The sequence below is a fragment of the Rhynchophorus ferrugineus genome, unplaced genomic scaffold (genome assembly GCF_030347505.1).
Source record: "Rhynchophorus ferrugineus isolate W39M unplaced genomic scaffold, kcgeb_rfMv2 rfM1, whole genome shotgun sequence".
NCBI classification, from domain to species: Eukaryota; Metazoa; Arthropoda; class Insecta; order Coleoptera; family Curculionidae; genus Rhynchophorus; species Rhynchophorus ferrugineus.
This window is the reverse complement of record NW_027472580.1, coordinates 19,832,698-19,851,183: the sequence shown is the minus strand read 5'-3', so window position 1 is coordinate 19,851,183 and position 18,486 is coordinate 19,832,698. Positions and strand designations below refer to the sequence as shown.

Below are 18,486 nucleotides of genomic sequence, written 5' to 3'. Positions count from 1 at the left end.
TCATTTGTTAAATCTTGTGCGGGTATTATTGGTTTTAACCTTTTTAACAGGGATTTTTCAAATACTTTGTACCTTTGGTGTTTTTTAGGTTTCGAAATCATAATAACTTCAGCCTTTTTCACCCGAGACACGTTTTAATCGGAATGCTGTGTTAATCAAGTTGGAGAATTTTATAATCGTCTTTATTGGCAGTTTTTTCAGCACTTGTCGGTTATTAAGTCATAGCCTGGCGCTTTCTTTAGATTGATGTCATTTTTTAAATATAGAAACATATAGAAACACCATAGTTTCTTTTTATATTTTGGGATTTTTAGTAAGTTACAAATATTTAATCAATTATTTAATAATCTGACTCGACTATTTACCTGGACTTTTCTACTCGCAGCGATAACAAACTGTTTATATTTAATTTATAGAGAAAATTTACCGAGATAATCGAAACTTTAAGTGGTTAAAATGAAACACTCCCGTTTGTTCTTTTTTTACTTTTTCAATGCCGAAATGCTTTTAATCTGTCCTGTCGCGAAACTCCACCAACCATTTGATGAGGAGCTAAAATGCGAACTTTTAACGAGTTCAGTCCTTTTTCTCTGTCGGTTCCATTTGTAATTTTGACGGTGTTTAGTGGAGACTTTTTAAGGGTCGTTTTTGAGTTTATCACCTGTAAAGGTAAATTATAGTGAAGTGTTTTTTTCTTGGGGCCGGAATAGTTAATTAATTTCGTATTTATATGCAAATTTATATGTAAATTAATAAGAATGGAAATATAAGGTTGGAGAAAAGGACTTTCGGCTTTCTTCAACAGATGATTTAATGTAACATATCTACTTCCAGTCCGTAGAATATTCTAGATATAAAGTTTTGCAAATGGCGACTCTAGAAGGATGCTCCTTGTATTTTTTTACTGTCTAAAAGGGAATGGATTCAGCACATTGAATGACATTATTAGAATTGGTTTGCGCTCATTTGCGTACAAGACCTTGTGCAAAATGAACCTTGATATTTGGGTTTCACATGAATTAAAGGTGAAAAATCTAATGGCTCCTAGCTTCCATTTCATTTGTGAATAGCCGCTGAAAGGTGAACATTTTTAGGGGAATGATTACGGCGATGAAGGGAAGAATAACATTGTTGTGTCTTTGCTCGTATACCGGCCGTTTTTTCGCTCAGTGTTCAGCTCAAACGCATCAATCGTAGTCGATAGCGATCACCATTGAAGGTTTTATCGAATAATACCTTCAAATCGTCGTTTTAAAATATTTTTGGGTGTCCATAACACTCTTCGTCTTCCGTCTTTTTATCTTTGTCAAAATCGTGACTTTTAAAAGGTGAAACCAGTATTCACCTGGTTGATTGGAGCATGGTTGCCATAAGTTTCATATTGCATTCGATGACCTTCAGCAGCGTCTCTCTTCAAATTGAAGTAATAAATCTAAACTTTCCGCAAATACTATTTATTCGGTACAAATTCAGACGTTTTCAACGCACTGAAATACTGAAAAGTGAAGCCTGTCAGTGAGGCTTTAACATGGTTGCTTACAAGTATACCCGCTGTGATTGAATACACATTAGAACAGTAATAAGGTTGTTCAGCTAGTAATAACAAAAGGTAAGTAGAATATACAAATATTAAAATTAAATAACTAACTTTTGTCGGATTTTTTTGCTATATTATTTCTTCTATTTCTGTTTATCTTCGCCGATCGATCAATTATCCATTAGAAAATCCCTTAACGATACATAAGCCGACATCATTACACATTTTAACCTCTATTAGCCTACTCGATAAATATTCTTTACTCGATTTTTATGGTCCAATTTTTTTTCAATCGTTCTCACACCCTCTCGTTTCTTTTTGTTACCCTATTTTCCCGCTCAATTTTAGTTTAGTTTAGTTTACCATTACCACTCCTCAACAAGTCACCTTACCGTAAGATATACCTTACGCTTGTTTCCCAATTTTCAAGTAAAAGCTATGCATCAGGAATTAAATAAATCAAAATATGATATTTTTAACGATTTATATCCGTTATCTCGATTATCTTTTCAGCTTCGAAAGTATTAAATGTCGGATTTTAATGGATTTTAAATGGGTTTCGTCGGCTAATGTAAATTATACCCTAGTGGTATTCAGTGTCAAGTTTTTTTTGTAATAGTAATTGTTTGTAATAATTTAATGGACGAGCTAGCTCTCGGTGTTTAATTCTATAATTGGTTGTGTTTATCAGAAAATACCTCTTATTGGTTGTAGTTAGTAGTGGAAAAAATAAATGGAAATGTTTTTTACCTAGATTATCTTTGTCGGTCATTTGTTTTTTCACTTTTTGTTCTAGAATCTTATAAGGTACACAGATAATAGTAAGTATTTATAGTAGGCCTGGTTGGCGCAGGATGGTCCTTCTACTATTGCGATAGTCGCGGGTTCGAATCCTGTTGGGGCATGGTCGTAAATTTATGATTGTGTTTGTCCAAAAAGAAAGAGCGCAAAATTCGATAAGCAAAAGCATCACAGTCATGCCATTAACCAGTCTGGGTAAGACCGGATGATTCCGGAATGGTTTCTAAGTTTGTCATTCGCCAGATGGTAGGTTAATGCCGAGGACTTTGGTTCGGAATCCACTTTAAACGAAGGTCCAATCCAGATAAACAAAAAAGTAAGCATTTATGATGCAACAAATAACATCTTTGAAAAATTGGCACAGCAAATGGTTTACTATTGTAACAATTTACTTAATATTAATTCCATATACGTCTAATTGATCAGAAGTACAGTTAATATTTATAACATATTTTATAATGTTTAATAAATTATCTGTAAAAACATATAAATATGGTTGATATTTATATATTGTAATTTAATATCTGAGCTATGTGATGTGTATAGAAAATAGTATCATAATAAAATAGAAATCTTGAATTTTCAATATAAGGGTTTTGTGAATTTTTTGTGCTCATAACCTTCGGAAGGAACGTGTAGTATTAGTTTACATGCTTCAAAAAGAGTAATATCAACTTATAGATCTTCAATATCGAAAAATTTTAATTTCTTGTCTGATTTTCATAGAATTAGTCCAAATTGTGCAATCACGCGAGAGATCGCTGACTAATTAACACTATTACACTGAATAATTACGGCCACACCAATAACTACAAGTAGATTTTTTTTCTTATAACATTTGTAGCTTGACAACGCTTGTAATCACATTTTGTAAAACCTCATGGAATTATCATTTATTCCGGTTATTCAGGCCGGCTGATCTGCATCCAACTTTATAGCCAAATTTTTAGTAAGGCTGGATTAAAACGGATGTCTTTTGTGATAGTGTTAAAATTAGTTATTGGCCAGTTGTGTAGCGATAACGATAATGATACTTTACACGGTTTATCAAAAAAGTTATTATTATTTTTTAAAAAATTTATTTATATATTATTGCTGTATAAAATATACACAATTACACAAGGTCTGACGGTGTCAACATTCTAGTTCGGTGTTATCTTAGACTTGCAGATCTTCAATGTTTACATGAGAGTGGTGTCTTTCCTCATGTCTTGATGCGAATCTCTTCCTCGCAAATTCCTCTAACACAGTTGGAATCCGAAGATTTTAGTGTAATTGTTTCTACAATATCTGGGTGCCTCCATAATACTTCTCAAGAATTTATATAGTATAACGTATATTTGTATTATATTGATATTACTTCTTCCGGAACATTCCCATAACTGAATTTCATAGATCCATATATGTTTTGGTACTTATTATGTACGGATAATTTAGATTTTCTTCCAAAAAAAAGAGATATTTTTTTTAATTTCAATTCGAGTCGTTTGTTTTTCTTTTTAATGTGCTCGTTGCAATGGTATTTTGCGTCAAGATTCATCCTGAAGCACTTGTTAATTTAATAGTTTTTATTCATTGGTATATGAATACTTTGCATTGCATTTTGGAGTTTTTTTATTGCTTTTTTGCTATTGTCTTCAATAACAAGTATCGCAGCGTTATCTACTTTTTTATTTGTGGCATATCACTTGTATAGAGTACGTAAAGAATAGGATCCAAAAAAAATTCAACAAAAATAAAAAAGGATATTTTAAAATAATTAATAAATGCATTAAAGGAGTAGCCCATAGTAATTAAAATTAAATAGTTTTATAGCGTACTTATTAAGCGAAAAAATCCAACGGATTCTCGTTTATACTTTTGTTGTTAACCTAAATCAACCCTCTCCGCCGCCACCATCACGCTCTAAAGAACTCGAGTATAAATAACCCAAAAAGTAATTAAGCCTTTTCGTATCAATTACGTACATAACGAAAATGCGTAATTTAATTTTCTAACCGGCAAAGCTCGCACCAATCATTCTGCCTCCCTCTTTCCGCTCTCAACCCGTCCGCCCCATTCCCCTCCCCCGTAGCCACCCTTCTCCCTTTATTCCCCCCGACTGGTACGCGCGTTTTTTTTTCCCTGTTAACCCAGACACTCAACCCAACCCAGCTCTCACTCCCGCTCTCCCTTTTATTCCTTTTTTCGCTCGAGCGTTCCGTTAATCTGGGCTGTGTGTTGAAACTCCACGGTTCGTGGGGGATGATAAAAACGGGGGGAAATATGAATTTTTAACGAGCTACCGCCGCTATCCGTATTGCATTTTTAATTTCGAAAATATTAAACGGTATATTTTTAACGGATTTCACAGTAATTCGGTCGTCCCATGTAAATTATCCTGGAGTGTATAATTTAATTTGGAGTGTTTGCGAGGTTTTCCTTTCTCCTTTTTTCCCCCCGTTCCCCGCCGTTGATTGTTATTAATTGGCCGGATAGATTAGCTTTTGTTAAATCTTTTCAGCGGTTTTTAATTTCTTCCTTGTTTACGTACACGATTTGCTGGTATTCGGGTGATAAATAAAGCGGTGAACGGTCGAGCGGGCTTTGGCACGATGTTTATACGTCAAAATTGCAAATAGACAAATAAAGAAACGTTTAAATTAGAAAACGTAATGTAAAATATCGATTTAAATAGTCCGTTCGATCGTTATACAACTTTTATACGCTTTTATTCACACACTTTATTCAATTGGATGCAAAATATTTGTTTTACAAAAGAGGACAATCATTTCCTATCAAAATAAGGCACCAGCTCACGTAATTTAAATATATTGCTAATAAGGCGGGATTAAAGTATGAATTGTATGAACATCCACCTTATTCGCCAGTTTTAACAGAAATAGCTCGCTCTGACTTGCTGTGCTTTCATTTGCATAAGTATTTCGAGGGAAACGATTTTCATCTCGAAGTGATAATAGCGGCCGCACGGACGTATTTTGATGTCCTTCCGAAAAATTACCTCGTTAATGATAGGCATACATTGGAGGATTGTTGGACTGCATGTATTGTGCGGTTATAGTAAAAAATAAAGTAATTTATACAACTGATTTCTCATTTTATTTTTCTGAAATTTCTAAAATAAATGGATGGGTAATTACAACAAAATGTATATAAAAGTTATAATTACCTTTAGTACTGCTTCCAGTAAAATTTGGTAATAGGTAATAGGTAATAAAAGTAATAGGGAGAAAGATGCTACGCTCTGTGGCCGTATTGTTCATTGACATCTGAACTACTGTGTTTTCTTTTTTTCAGGCCTATTACTAAATAAGTAAATTACACAATTAAACATTTCATTTAAATTTGTCAAGTAACAATGTATATTGTTATTATTTGTTAACAACAACATCGTATCTTCAAAACTTAATATTTGTTTTGCAAGCCACTCTTTAATTACAATTTTTGCTGACCACTTTTTGAATTCTTTCTGTTTTATCAGTTTCTAACATGAAGAACAATATATAACAGGTCAATTGAAAAGCCCCCGGGCTACCATAATAAAACACATTTTTGGCAAAATTAGTTTTTTTTTATTCAAGATATTTGTTCACCCTTCAAGGGTGATACACTGATTATAGCGACCCTCCAAATTTTCGATACAATTTTTGTAGTACGATTTGTCCTTTGCTTCAAAATAGGCCTCAGTTTCACCTCACCTCATCATTCGATGAAAATTTCTTCCCAGCGAGCATTCTTTTGAGATCTGAGAACATGAAATAGTCGCTGGGGACCAGATCTGGAGAATACGGTGGAGGAAGAAGCAACTCGAAGCCCAATTCATGGATTTTTGCCATCGCTTTCACTGACTTGTGACACGGTGCATTGTCTTGGTGAAGCAGCACTTTCTTTTTCGTCAAATGCGGCGATTTGGTTCATCAAACGGTCCAAGAACGCTATGTAATAGTCGCTGTTGATGGTCCTTCGTTTTCAAGGTATTCAATGAAAATTATTCCATGCGCATCTCGAAATACAGTCGCCATAACCTTGCCAGCCAACTGTTGCGTGTTTCCAGGCTTTGGAGCGGGTTTATCGCGTGCAGTCCACTAAGGTGACTGTCAATTTGACTTCGGAGTGAAATGATGGAGCCATGTTTCTTCTATTGTCACATATCGATGCAAAAACTCGGGTTTATTACGCTTGATCATCTTCACACACTGTTCCGAATCATCAACTGGTCGTTGTTTTGGTCAAAAGTGAGCTCTCGCGGCACCTACTTCGCACAGAGCTTTCTCATACCCAAATATTCGTGAATGATATGATGGACACGTTCAGTTGATATATTTAGAGTGTCTGCTATTTCATTCAATTTCAATTTACGGTCATTCAAAATCATTTTGTTTATTTTTAAAATGTTTTCGTCGGTAATAACCTCTTTTCGGCGTCCACTGCGTTCACCGTCTTCGGTACTCATTTCACCAAGTCTAAACATAGCATACCAATCCTTGATGGTTGATTTTCCTGGGGTAGTGTCCGGAAACTCGGCATCAGGCCAAGTTTTTACTTCAACTGTACTTTTTTCCATTAAAGCAATATTTTATCAACACGCGAAATTCCTTTTTATCCTTGTCTTTCACAATAACAAAAGTTGCTTTACTCAAAATACTATAATTCACAAACTAAAGATCCTACAGCTGTCAAATTTATACATGCATCTTTTGAGGGTTAGCGCTAACTACAAAATATATGGATTTAAGTCTAGTAGCGCCATCTATGTGTCAGGCCGGGGACTTTTCAATTAACCTGTTATATAGTGAATCATTAAAAATATGATCTCTTACAAAACCTAATCAAATGTTGTTCACTTCAGTCAGTCACTTAAGTTTTTTTGTCAACAACTTTTGTTGTCTTTAGACTGTTTTTATTAGTGTTGCCAAGGATATCGTAATGTTCCATTTTGAAATACTCGTGTCTGTACACAAATTGAAATAACAAGTCGCCCTTAATTTTATTATATGCTTAGTTTTCTATGGATACTTTTCATACTAACGGCTATTACTTTCCGTACTATCGGTTAATAATTGTATTAAAATATGTTGTATTAAGAAAATTACACATTTCATAAATTTAAAATTGAATAGAACTACCATCAAGGTATTTTATATTCAATGAATCCAAAATCACATTTTTTCTTTTTTTGGGAGATTTTCACAGTATACTTATAGTTTCTGTCTGTCTGTTTCTGTCTGACTATTTATTTGGCCTCAGTGTTTTCACACAGAGAAATTATAAATATTAAGCAGCGAAGCATAGCTTCAAGATAACATTTGCCGGTTTATACCTTCTTATAATCACTAATGTTTTGACACTGACATTTAATAACCGAACGACTTGTGCAGGCTGATTCGGTTACATGTTCGATCGTATAAGACAGCATTGTATCGCTTTTTAACTAGAATAATACAAGAAGAAAAATATTGTCTGGTATTAAACTGAATTTACAAACTGCAATAGGCAATACATTATACATCTTCATGGCGTGAGTTCACTGTTGCTTTGGATAGACTATGTAAATTTCTTTGGTATTTGGTGCTAAGGCAAGAGAAAGCGTGTAAGTCACGAAATATATAAATAGCAATAAGGTAATGTTCAAAGCCCCCTCGTATTACAATCTTTAGTGTTAACCAAAAAGTTGGAGACCTCTTGGGTAGAAATACATTTTATGTGTTATAAATTTTTGATATAAATACTATACAATAAAGTTGATATATAATATGCTATGATAATAATAAAATTTGCCATATCAATACTCCCACCTGATATCCAAATAATCTTCGATATTTCTTATGATTTTTTTTTCGTTTTGTTTAATATTCACATAACAGACGCCATAAAATGTATTTATTTAGAAACATATCATATATTTTCGGATGTGTATCTCTTTAAGCTGTTATTCGCTCGTTAAAACTCGGATATTTAATATTATTTTTTCGGAAATATTTCATTTTATGATATCATAATTTAAAAAAGTAATTTTCTTGTTGCCTTTAATCGGGAGATAATATCTCCTGCTGAGTGTTGTAACTAAATTTAGATGTGTAAATCATTTGTTATAGTTGTTTTTCTCGCTTGGGAAAAAATGGACAGCCCATAAAAACGTTTTAATTGCTTTTTTTATCGTATTGCTTAAGTTACGTGTCGTTTTTTCCTTCTTATTCACTTACTGGATCATCCATATGTATTTAGAGCAACCTGACGGTGAGTTTTTTATTTCGTAACCGTCGCGTATTAATTCTTTTTATTATTTAATTATGTAGTTGAAGTAATTAATTGACTAAAAGTGGAGATGTTTTGATTAGCGCTTTTTTCGTTTCGAGTTCAAACATTCGATTAATTATTTTTTGTTTTTTTTGCAGTGTGATAGTGAGGGTGAAGACGATAAGGTAAGTCAGATTAATTACAGTAGTTTTGAATTAATTGGGTTGGTATAATTGATATTCTTTATAGTATTTTTTTAGGGTTTATTAAGAAAATGTTCCTACAGTAAATTATATTCAGGTCAATTGCCTTTTAAGCAACTTTTGTCTACGTGCTTATACTTTTCCAACGCTGTATTTATTTTGACAATTAAGTAAGTAGAGTAAGAGGCTCTATCCGTAATTTTTTGTTTGTTTCTGAAGATGATTAGACTACATTGCTTTAGAGAACCGAATCTGAAAAAGATTAAAGTTATTTCACTCAGTTTCAGATTATTGTTGTTTCAATCTGTTCATTACTTTGATGCTATATAATGTAATAGGCTTTTTGTTATCATATTCTAGCCATTTTCTTCATCTTTTTGATTTTTTGAATAGCTGACTAACGAATCTAAACCCTTTTTATTTCAGCATTATTAGATCATGTCAACAAAATCTGATAATTTAGAAATATAATTATTTTAAATAACTTAATACTTAATAACAAAATATTTATAATTAAAGGCTCAAAGCATTTCATCTGTCATCTTAACATACATTCGATGAGTCAATTTAATTTAGTTTTTTGCATATTTAAAAAAAAAATCGAAAAAAAATTGTGTCGCGTTTAATATGTTTTCTCCATTTTCTTGGTGATGTTCTCGATCTGCTGAAACATTTTGACTCAAGTACATAACGTTAATGTACAATTTAGGTTGTTTTATTTTAAGAGGCTTGTTATCACTTAGATTTAATTTAACTTATATCCGACGAAAGTTATTTCTGTTTTTTTTTTATTAGACTTCGGTTTTAGCATTTTTGTCATAGCATTTCTTTATTTATTATTTTTTAATTAGTTTAAACTGCTATTCTAATAACGTTTTCCATTTAAACTTTTAACATTGAATAGCCAGAAGGAACTTAACACTACTAAGCAGTTCCCAGTAAATATGAGAATATCACAACTTATTAGCATATTATTTCAGTTTGTGCCGGCTTGGTTAGCGCAGTGGTCAAGTCAAATATGAAAATAAAGATCAGCTCAATTTAGTTAATAAAGCACTGAGATATTGAATTATGTCATTATATGGACAGATGAACATTGTTTTATAACTCGTATTGTTGTGCGATATTACGGGATAAGCTAATTTGTATGTTGTGGGTCTTCAAGTACTCGTACCTCCCACCTGGAACATGTTTTGCGTACTTCGCTTTTTAGTAAAAGGGAAAAACATCGAGTAATCGATAGTATGATATAGTTAGGAAGATGAAAATGCTTCCTTAAAGAAGAGAAATTGATATATAAACATATATCAGATTTCGAAAGATATCCGCGCGGTAAAACCATAAAGGCATGAGACAAAGGAAGATTTGGAGTCGGTGAAACAGTTACGGGTCGTATCCCTTAGATATTTTTTTATTCATAATTTACCTTTTAGCTTACCCTTTTTTGATGTTAATTTTATGACTAATCAACATGAAATTGTTTGATAGATATGAAAAAATAATGATGGAATCCATTTTGTTGTAAACAATGTTTTATTCCCCAATTTTCAATCGATTTTTTTTGATAACATCATTATTATATATGCTTAGTAGAATCTTAATTATATATTAATTTATTACTACATTTCAAAGGAAAAATTTTGGATAACTTCGCAAATCCATTTGTTTTCCAGGTCATCGTGCAGTTCCTTGTCGGTTAGGTAACGATAGGCATTGGTAGTTAATCTAAAAATTTTGTTTTGATAACGTTGGATGACTAGTGTATTTAAATTTTTAGTACAATACCATATTTGCACCCCATAGGTCCAAATTGGCTTTATTATTGTCCGATAAATTAATCTCTTTGATTTTAGATCAAGTTAATAGTATCTTCTGACTAACCAGTATAGTTGTTATTTGGTTCTAATGTGTTTTGCTTTTTGTCTAACATGATGTTTACAATTTAATATACCATCAAGATTGATGCCGAGGTATTTATCTGATAATTTTCATCCGATGACTATGAAAAAAGAAACAAAAAAAAGTTATATCAGTACGCGCGCTGGTGTATGTAATATTTTTATAGCGATGAAAATCATAACATTTTGACAATATCGGCAAATTGATCCGAAAAAAAAAGGGAACTGAGAGCTTAAATAAATAGCAATTGGATTGGAGTATAAATATTTTATCCCGCAATTTCATTTAAAATATTTACGCGGACGAGGTTTAGTTTCCATTTATTAATTATTCAACGCTTTTAAAAGCACCCGTCGGACGATATTCTATTATTTTAAAATCGGAATTGTTTTATTATACGATATGAAAGATAAATATTTAAGCATTTTGTTCTTTTAATGGGGAATAATTATTATCCGTAATGTAACGTTTCGAGTACGTAATTCGGTTTGAAATATTATTAACCTGATAAAATGTTATTGGATTCGAAAACATTTTATATAAAACACAATGGTCGTTGGTGAATTAATAATGTGTTTTAGCGGCAGTTACGGATTGGTAATTTTATATATTTTTAATTTAATTTACTCTGTTTATCTTTATTGGTGTCTGTTTTTTGATTATGCATTGTAACGTAAATGTGTTATGGAATATGAAGGGTTTAGGACAACAATAAACTTTTATTATTTTTTTTAAATCATTGACTGTTCTGACTTGTTGAATGGTGATACTGCCGGTTATAATATAAAGTAAACTCCTGCGTTTAGACGTCTCAGTCTTCAAACCTTTTAGTCAGATAAGTACACTGAACTACATCGTAACCAGAGCCGCAACAGTCGCACGATATAACACCTTCCTCCTAAAGAAACGGCCACAGCTGGGTTCATAGTTGTAGTAAAATTATTTATGAATATCGTCTGTACCTTCGTCTGCTGGTATGCCTTTGTTGACCTTCTAAATGACATTGTTTCTACACAAATTTCCATGATATACCATATGGAATAGTTTCCCAAGTTTTGGTGAAATCCAATTATATTAGCTCACAGTAATTTCAATCCATCTGTGGCGGTCTTATACCCTGAATAGTAATTCTTGCTCCAGAAATACACGAACTAGAGTATTTTTCAAAACATGGATGTTTTGTAATTGTAATATCTTATGGTTGAGCACCTTAAATCTACCTTTTGTGACTTTACAACTTCAGCTGCGATACTTTTTCTAACTCAACTACCCCAAAGAATGCTTCGACAGACTGTTAAATGAAAAACTAGCTGTACTAATCAACTAAACTAACTAATTAAACTAATTGTCTCTTATTGGTGGACTACTGATGGAGCCCTTTTATTTGCTTATTGTTGCTAATTCACTCTACGCCCTGGTTGCTAACAGCTGACGATTTCTGCTAGATTTTCTTGCGAATTAATCAAACACTTTACACTACTTAATTTATAATGCACTAATTACAGTTTAAGTGAACCAAGGCGGCCTTTCATATTGGTCTTTCTATCAAAACGTCCCGACCCTGACTTCATGAATATTCACCTTCTTTTCTAGCCAATGGTCAATTATAATAGTTTTTCCATATCCTAAATAAGCCAGAGGTCAGGTAGCGGGCCAGGCCAGAAAACATGATAAAATACTAACCGACGATATACCAAAATGGCCAAAATACCACCAAAAAGCTATAAAAATGAAGATATTATAAAAGCGGTATTTTAGGATATGGTTATTAGAATTTTACAACCATAATTAACAACTTTACTCATTTATCTCTGCGACATCTTTAACACTGACTTAATGATTAGCAATCCAAAGTCTACTTTTCATATCTTCTTGAATAATTAAATCAATTCAAAAAAGGAGCCTTATGATCTTTCCGAAATCCTACCGACTGCGCTAAGCTGCTGCGCAAGAAGTTGTGACTTATTGAACGGCCAGGACAGACGATACATTCGGCTCAACATTTTTCTATTATAAACTAAACCCATATTTTACAGGTATTTTATGGAAAAATATTGTCATCATCGATGCAGTTTTTCCTTTAGAAATTTGGAACGACAAAATAATCGGAAGAACTAAATCTGACAAATAGACGAATTCTTCAATACCTTTTGAGATTTTCGTTTTAATTTTTTTATGCTCCCTTAGTAACGCCAACGGTAAAAGCAATGGAATGAATTTGGATCGAACAAGTTTTTCAGTTGTAACCAAGCTTGATAAAACTGAAGTCTTCTGCGATGGTGTCCATATTGATCAACTATTATAAACCGTTTTATAATAACAGTAGTATTATAGTATAGTAGTAAATTCTGTGTATATAAACCTTAGTTGGTAAAATAAGGACTCTAATATATGACTATGATATATTTCCTGAGATATGCTATCACTGAAGCACCTCATTTTGTTATGGACATTTATTATTGAACGTTATTGGATCTTAAGACACATTAATATACTATTTTGTGAATTGTAACTATAGTCCTTTAACCCTCTATCTAATATGTTTAATGTATAAAACAAACCTTCATTTATATGGTATATTACATTCTAAAAAATTACTCAGCTTGGAAGGTCTTTTAAAATTTAAATAGTACCTGTAAAATAGAATTGCTACGGTACATTAATATGCAAAGCATCCTGTATGAAGTTGAAATGGCTTTTGTTTTATAAAAGCTATTAGATTGGTATCTAAGATCGTTTATAAGAGAGTTAGTATGTTATCACCACTACGTGCAAACACTAATGGACGCTGGATATTTCCATAATCGACTAATAATCTATTCCATATGGTAAACACAAACGGTTAGTTATTGTTCAAATAGTACTCGTTACGAAATATTCCCAAAACAGATGGCTTCGGTTCGTATAATTATGTTATTTAGTTGGGCGTTGATAATAAAACTGATATCGGTAGCTTGTACCAACAAAGATATACACAATGTTTACCAAAAGTACGCGCTTATGTCCTGGCGTTGTTGTTCCGCAACACTGCACCGAACTGTCAGCCAGTTTTTGATGGTATTTTAACAGTAGCTTTGTTTGATCTAGATAAATCCATACCTACCAAACTACGTTGTAATTAAGTTAATGCAAATTTGGATAACATTTCTGGTGAATAATTTTCAACGTAATAACAATTCGAATATGTTGTTTTGTCAACGATGTTCGTTTTTATCGAATTATGTTATTGATACCTAATCCTTTGGTATTATATATTGTTTATTAGTACTATTATTGGGTGGCTATACTAGCCTTACTTGTAGTGCCCTACCGTTCAATTCCGTACGATTAAGCATATATATTATTCCGTAGATTAAGCATATATTGTTATGTACGGGTAGCCTCACTTTGCCTCTAATAAAGTTACTATTTTTTTCTAATTTTATGTTAGGCTTATTTGCTGATACATGTCAAAATTATATTTAATGCATTTTACAAATATGTTATCAATGAAAGAATAGCTGAAATAATTATGATTTTCAAATCTGCAGTAATATGATATAATATAAGATGTCTCTCTATCATCTTGTAAGTTTAGAACGTATGATATTCAATCTCATTAAGAAATTGTTTATCAAGAGGCTTCAGATAATAATAGATGAAATGAAAAATATTTTTGAACAATAAATGGAAGCCATAATTATTTGGCTGCATTTCTTGATATGATCCATGCTACTGCCAAAGTGACAAAACTTAATGAATTTAACTGAATGAGACAAAAACTCTAGCTTAGAATATAAATTTAATATTTTTGAATACTACATAAACTCTTTGAATGGATTCATAACATACCTGATGATCGAAATAAATGATAATCAGAAACCTGTGTAGGTTACGTATTCATACCAGTTGATTACGCATTAGGGCGGTGATTCAGTCTTAAGACGAAATATACATAATTTGATGAATTGTGGCATTAGATTAAAGTAATATGTAAGTTTGGAGCAGATGTATTGACCACGATTTATTGCCAAGGAAACATTAGCAGACGCTAAGTTTTAGACTTGAATATAACGTTTTTCTTCTTTTAGGGAACCATGTTACTAAATAATCCTTACTTAATTTAATTAAAACCTTTATAGTGACCTCAGCTTCTCCATTATTATTGATACCAAGTAATTGAATACCTGCACTTGTTATTATTTGTAGTAAATCAGCCAAATCTTTATGTCAAATTAAAGTGGTAAAAAAGTGATGATACACAAGCAGAGTTGGGCAAAATACATATTTTACTTTAACTATAAAATACAAAATACGGTGTTTTAACAGTTTTTATTTAAAATATAAATTACAAAATACAGCCAGGTGCCAGGTTATGTAAATAGAATAGAACTAATCCAGCCCAACCTATTAATTAGTAAAAGGGGAATTTCCTGCGTGCTATCAGACAAATACCATATTATATTGCATGAACACTTTTTTTATATTTTTGATTTTGTGATGGATTTTTGCTTTTGTCATTTAAAACGTTTACTACTCCATTTTCGATGTATGTGCTTAGCCACTGCCTCTGTCCACACAAACAGTAAAATCATTATCTTTTTTAGTAGTACTATTACTAGGTATTATTTAGTGTTTTTTGTTATTTGGAGTCTAAGGCAAGAATTTTAATTATTTGCCTCTTAACTGTTGTGATGCTATGTGGCATCCAACGCATTTCGTAACTACGACTAGGGCAATATGACTCCATGTGACTTCAGAACGCAACCATTAATAAGATTCCGAAATGTATTTTGAAACCATAAGTATTGGATATACTAACTACAAAATAACATATGGGCTGAAAAGTTTTATTGCATTCACATTTTTTTCAGTTAGTATTAACATTCAAAAGAAAGCTATTAAAATTTCATGATATTCTTCTCATAAAATTGTGAGTTATTGTGCTAAGAGTGACACTACTTTTGTTATTTTCAAAACAGTGGATCAAAAACAATTTCGTATTAATATTAAAACACTGCTTCTTGATAGGAAAAAATACCGTCCAAGCGCAGCAATGGCTTGAAAAGTGTTATAAGGATTCCTTTCCATCAGAAACAACAATAAAACGTTGGTTTGCTGACTTCAAAAGTGGTCGTAGAGACATCGACGCAATAGACGTCCAAATCGTAACGCTAACATCGTAAAGTTATCAAAAGAACGTGTTGATTTTATATTGCATGAGCATTTGACTATGAGAAAGCTCTGTTCTAAGTGTCTGCGCGTTTGCTCACTGTTGGCCAAAAACAAGAACGTGTTGATGATTCTGAGCGATATTAAAATGCGGCCATGTTTCAACGCAACAAACCGTAATTTTTACGTCGATATGTGGCAATGAATGAAACATGGATCCATCACTTCACTCCGGAATCAAGGCGATCGTCATCTGTGTGTGTGAGGTCATAACAATGGTTATGGCGTCGGTATTTTGGGATGTGCATGGTGTAATATTTATCTTGATTCATTCAACTATCTTGAGAAGAGAAATACCATCAGTATTGAATATTATATAGTGTTATTTGAAGACTATAATTGCAAAAAAAACGACCGCATATGGCAAAGAAAAAAAAATTGTTTCATCAAGACAACGCACCGTGTTACAAGTTCAAATAATGACTAAACAACATGAACTGAACTGCGAATTGCTCCTACATCGACCAGATCTTCACCAGATTAGGCACCCAGCGACTACTGACTGTTCGCAGACCTCAAAATAAAGGCTCACCGATAAGAAATTTCACTCTAATGAAGAGGTTAGTGCTAAAACTGATGCCTATTTTGAGGCAAAAGATAAGTCTTTCTACAAAAGTGGTATTGAAATGTTAGAGCGGTGCTGGAATGATTGTGTGGCTCTTGATGGAGATTACATTGATTAATAAAGCCAATTTTGAACAAAAAAAAAACGCGTTTAATTTGTTATGCCCAGGAATTTTCAGCCCACGTGTTGCCTCAGCGTAAGGTATTTGGAATACCAAATATGTATTTGTATATTTAAATAACCTGTCTTAATTACGAGTAATTCAAATATTGTCCAACCCCGTTTACAAGGAAATATATACCTCAATGATACATTCTTGGACAGGATCATTCCTTGGTTGTTTTTAGTCAATTTTAGGCACACTATGATTCATTCGATTCATCATTGATCTATGTAGAAATTCAGATGTAGATTTACTAATGAGTAAGAAACATCCCTACCATAACGTTACCCTTAAAGTCTTAAGGGATAGTGATTATGTTAAAGCGTACCAAAACGAATTTGTTAAAATTAATTGCAACTATCAAAAGCTGTAATTATTACATCATGTTTTTCTTCATGCAGTGTTAATACGATTGTATATCATTATCGTTTAAACTAACGTGTGTATAATAACAATAATTTATATTAAATTAGACGTAGAAAACAATACAATTACCTCCGTATGTATCTTAAGGTTTAAAAGCCATTATGTCAAGATATATGTGTGCATTGTGTTCGGGCCCAGACAGATTACAGTTTCGCCAGTTAGCGAGTATATTACTTGATGCCTATTTAGTGTAGTCTGCCGCTTTCTGCCTCCTTATCGCGCTCCCGTTCCGTGCGCTATATCCGTCTTCCTTCTGCGTTCGCATGCTGTCGCTTTGGAGTTTGTTCATGGTTAGTTTGCGGATCGTAATGGAGGTATTCGAGGATATTTTCGAATGCGCCAAAGTTTTCTATTCAGATCTGGACCTGGATGTGTTTGGCGGCGGCTTTGGCTTTTCGTTTGTATTAAGCGATGCTTGAAGAAGTTTAATTATTTACGGGAGATGTTCCGAGAGTCCCAAACAGGGCCGAAACGGGACTCTAATATATAGATAGGGGGAACTTACGTAAGTGGATATTGAAGGTGAATATCTTTATAGTTTAGTGCTTATAGAAATTATCCGTGGCATGTAATAATGTGATAAGGTCATTCATTTAGAATTTCGTAATTTTTGGTATTGTACGTATAAATTAGATTTTTATTTATAATATTGACCATCGCTTTCTGACAGTGTCCATAAAATGGTACAAGATAGTTAACGTTGTGCTATGTGAATTATAGTATTATGTATTGTTACTAGCGCTTGTGCGGTCTGATTATACGTAAACTGCACATGCAGAGATTTACATTCGTTAATTTTTATTTTCTAGGTTAGGCTATAATTATTTATATTGCCACTGACCTGTTGTAACTTTTCTGTCACTGCTTCGCTATTATCTCCGACAGTAAGAATCGAAATATCATCAGCAAATGTAGCCATTGTGATATTTTCCATTTGTGTTGACATATATTACATGTGTAGAGTAGGTAAAGAATTCCTCAATACACTTCGTGTGGTACAGCTGCTTTAGATTCTCTTATTGTCGAATATGCTTGCTTTTGTTTAATATTTTTTTATATGATTACACATATTTATATACACGAATGTATTAGTTTTCAGTGATCTTCCATGGTAATTTAGTTAATTTTAAGCTTTCATCGTCCACGTGGTCATACATTCGTCTTTCACTAGACATTTGGCCCTCACAAGTCAGTTCACTCATTAAACATTACCATATTACTTTTAGCATAGGAAACTATGGAATGAAAATAGTCGAAAGAGTCGATAGTCGCTAAATATTGAAGGTATTCGATGGTCAAAAAGTAGGCCGACGAAAATAATAATTATTATTTCATTTGGACGAATGTGTTTTCTAATCGTGACAGGCTTCAGTTTTCCTTATGTGTCATTGTTGAAGTATGAATTAAAAACATTTTCAGTGCGTTGAAAATGTCCCACTTTGTG

General features: G+C 32.7%; 1 protein-coding gene across 28 annotated transcripts in view; it reads left to right on the top strand.

Annotated features, from left to right (window-relative positions):
• Nucleotides 1-18,486, top strand: part of tay (tay bridge kinase) — a 366,957-nt gene that overhangs the window by 97,153 nt on the left and 251,318 nt on the right. For 27 of the 28 annotated variants that reach the window (XM_076418120.1, XM_076418113.1, XM_076418158.1 and 24 more), the window contains exon 5: nucleotides 8,734-8,760. The exons of the other annotated variant lie outside the window; for it this stretch is intronic. In XM_076418120.1, coding sequence (XP_076274235.1) covers nucleotides 8,734-8,760 — 27 coding nt within the window. The remainder of the gene's footprint in view (nucleotides 1-8,733; nucleotides 8,761-18,486) is intronic. 28 annotated transcript variants of the gene reach the window in all.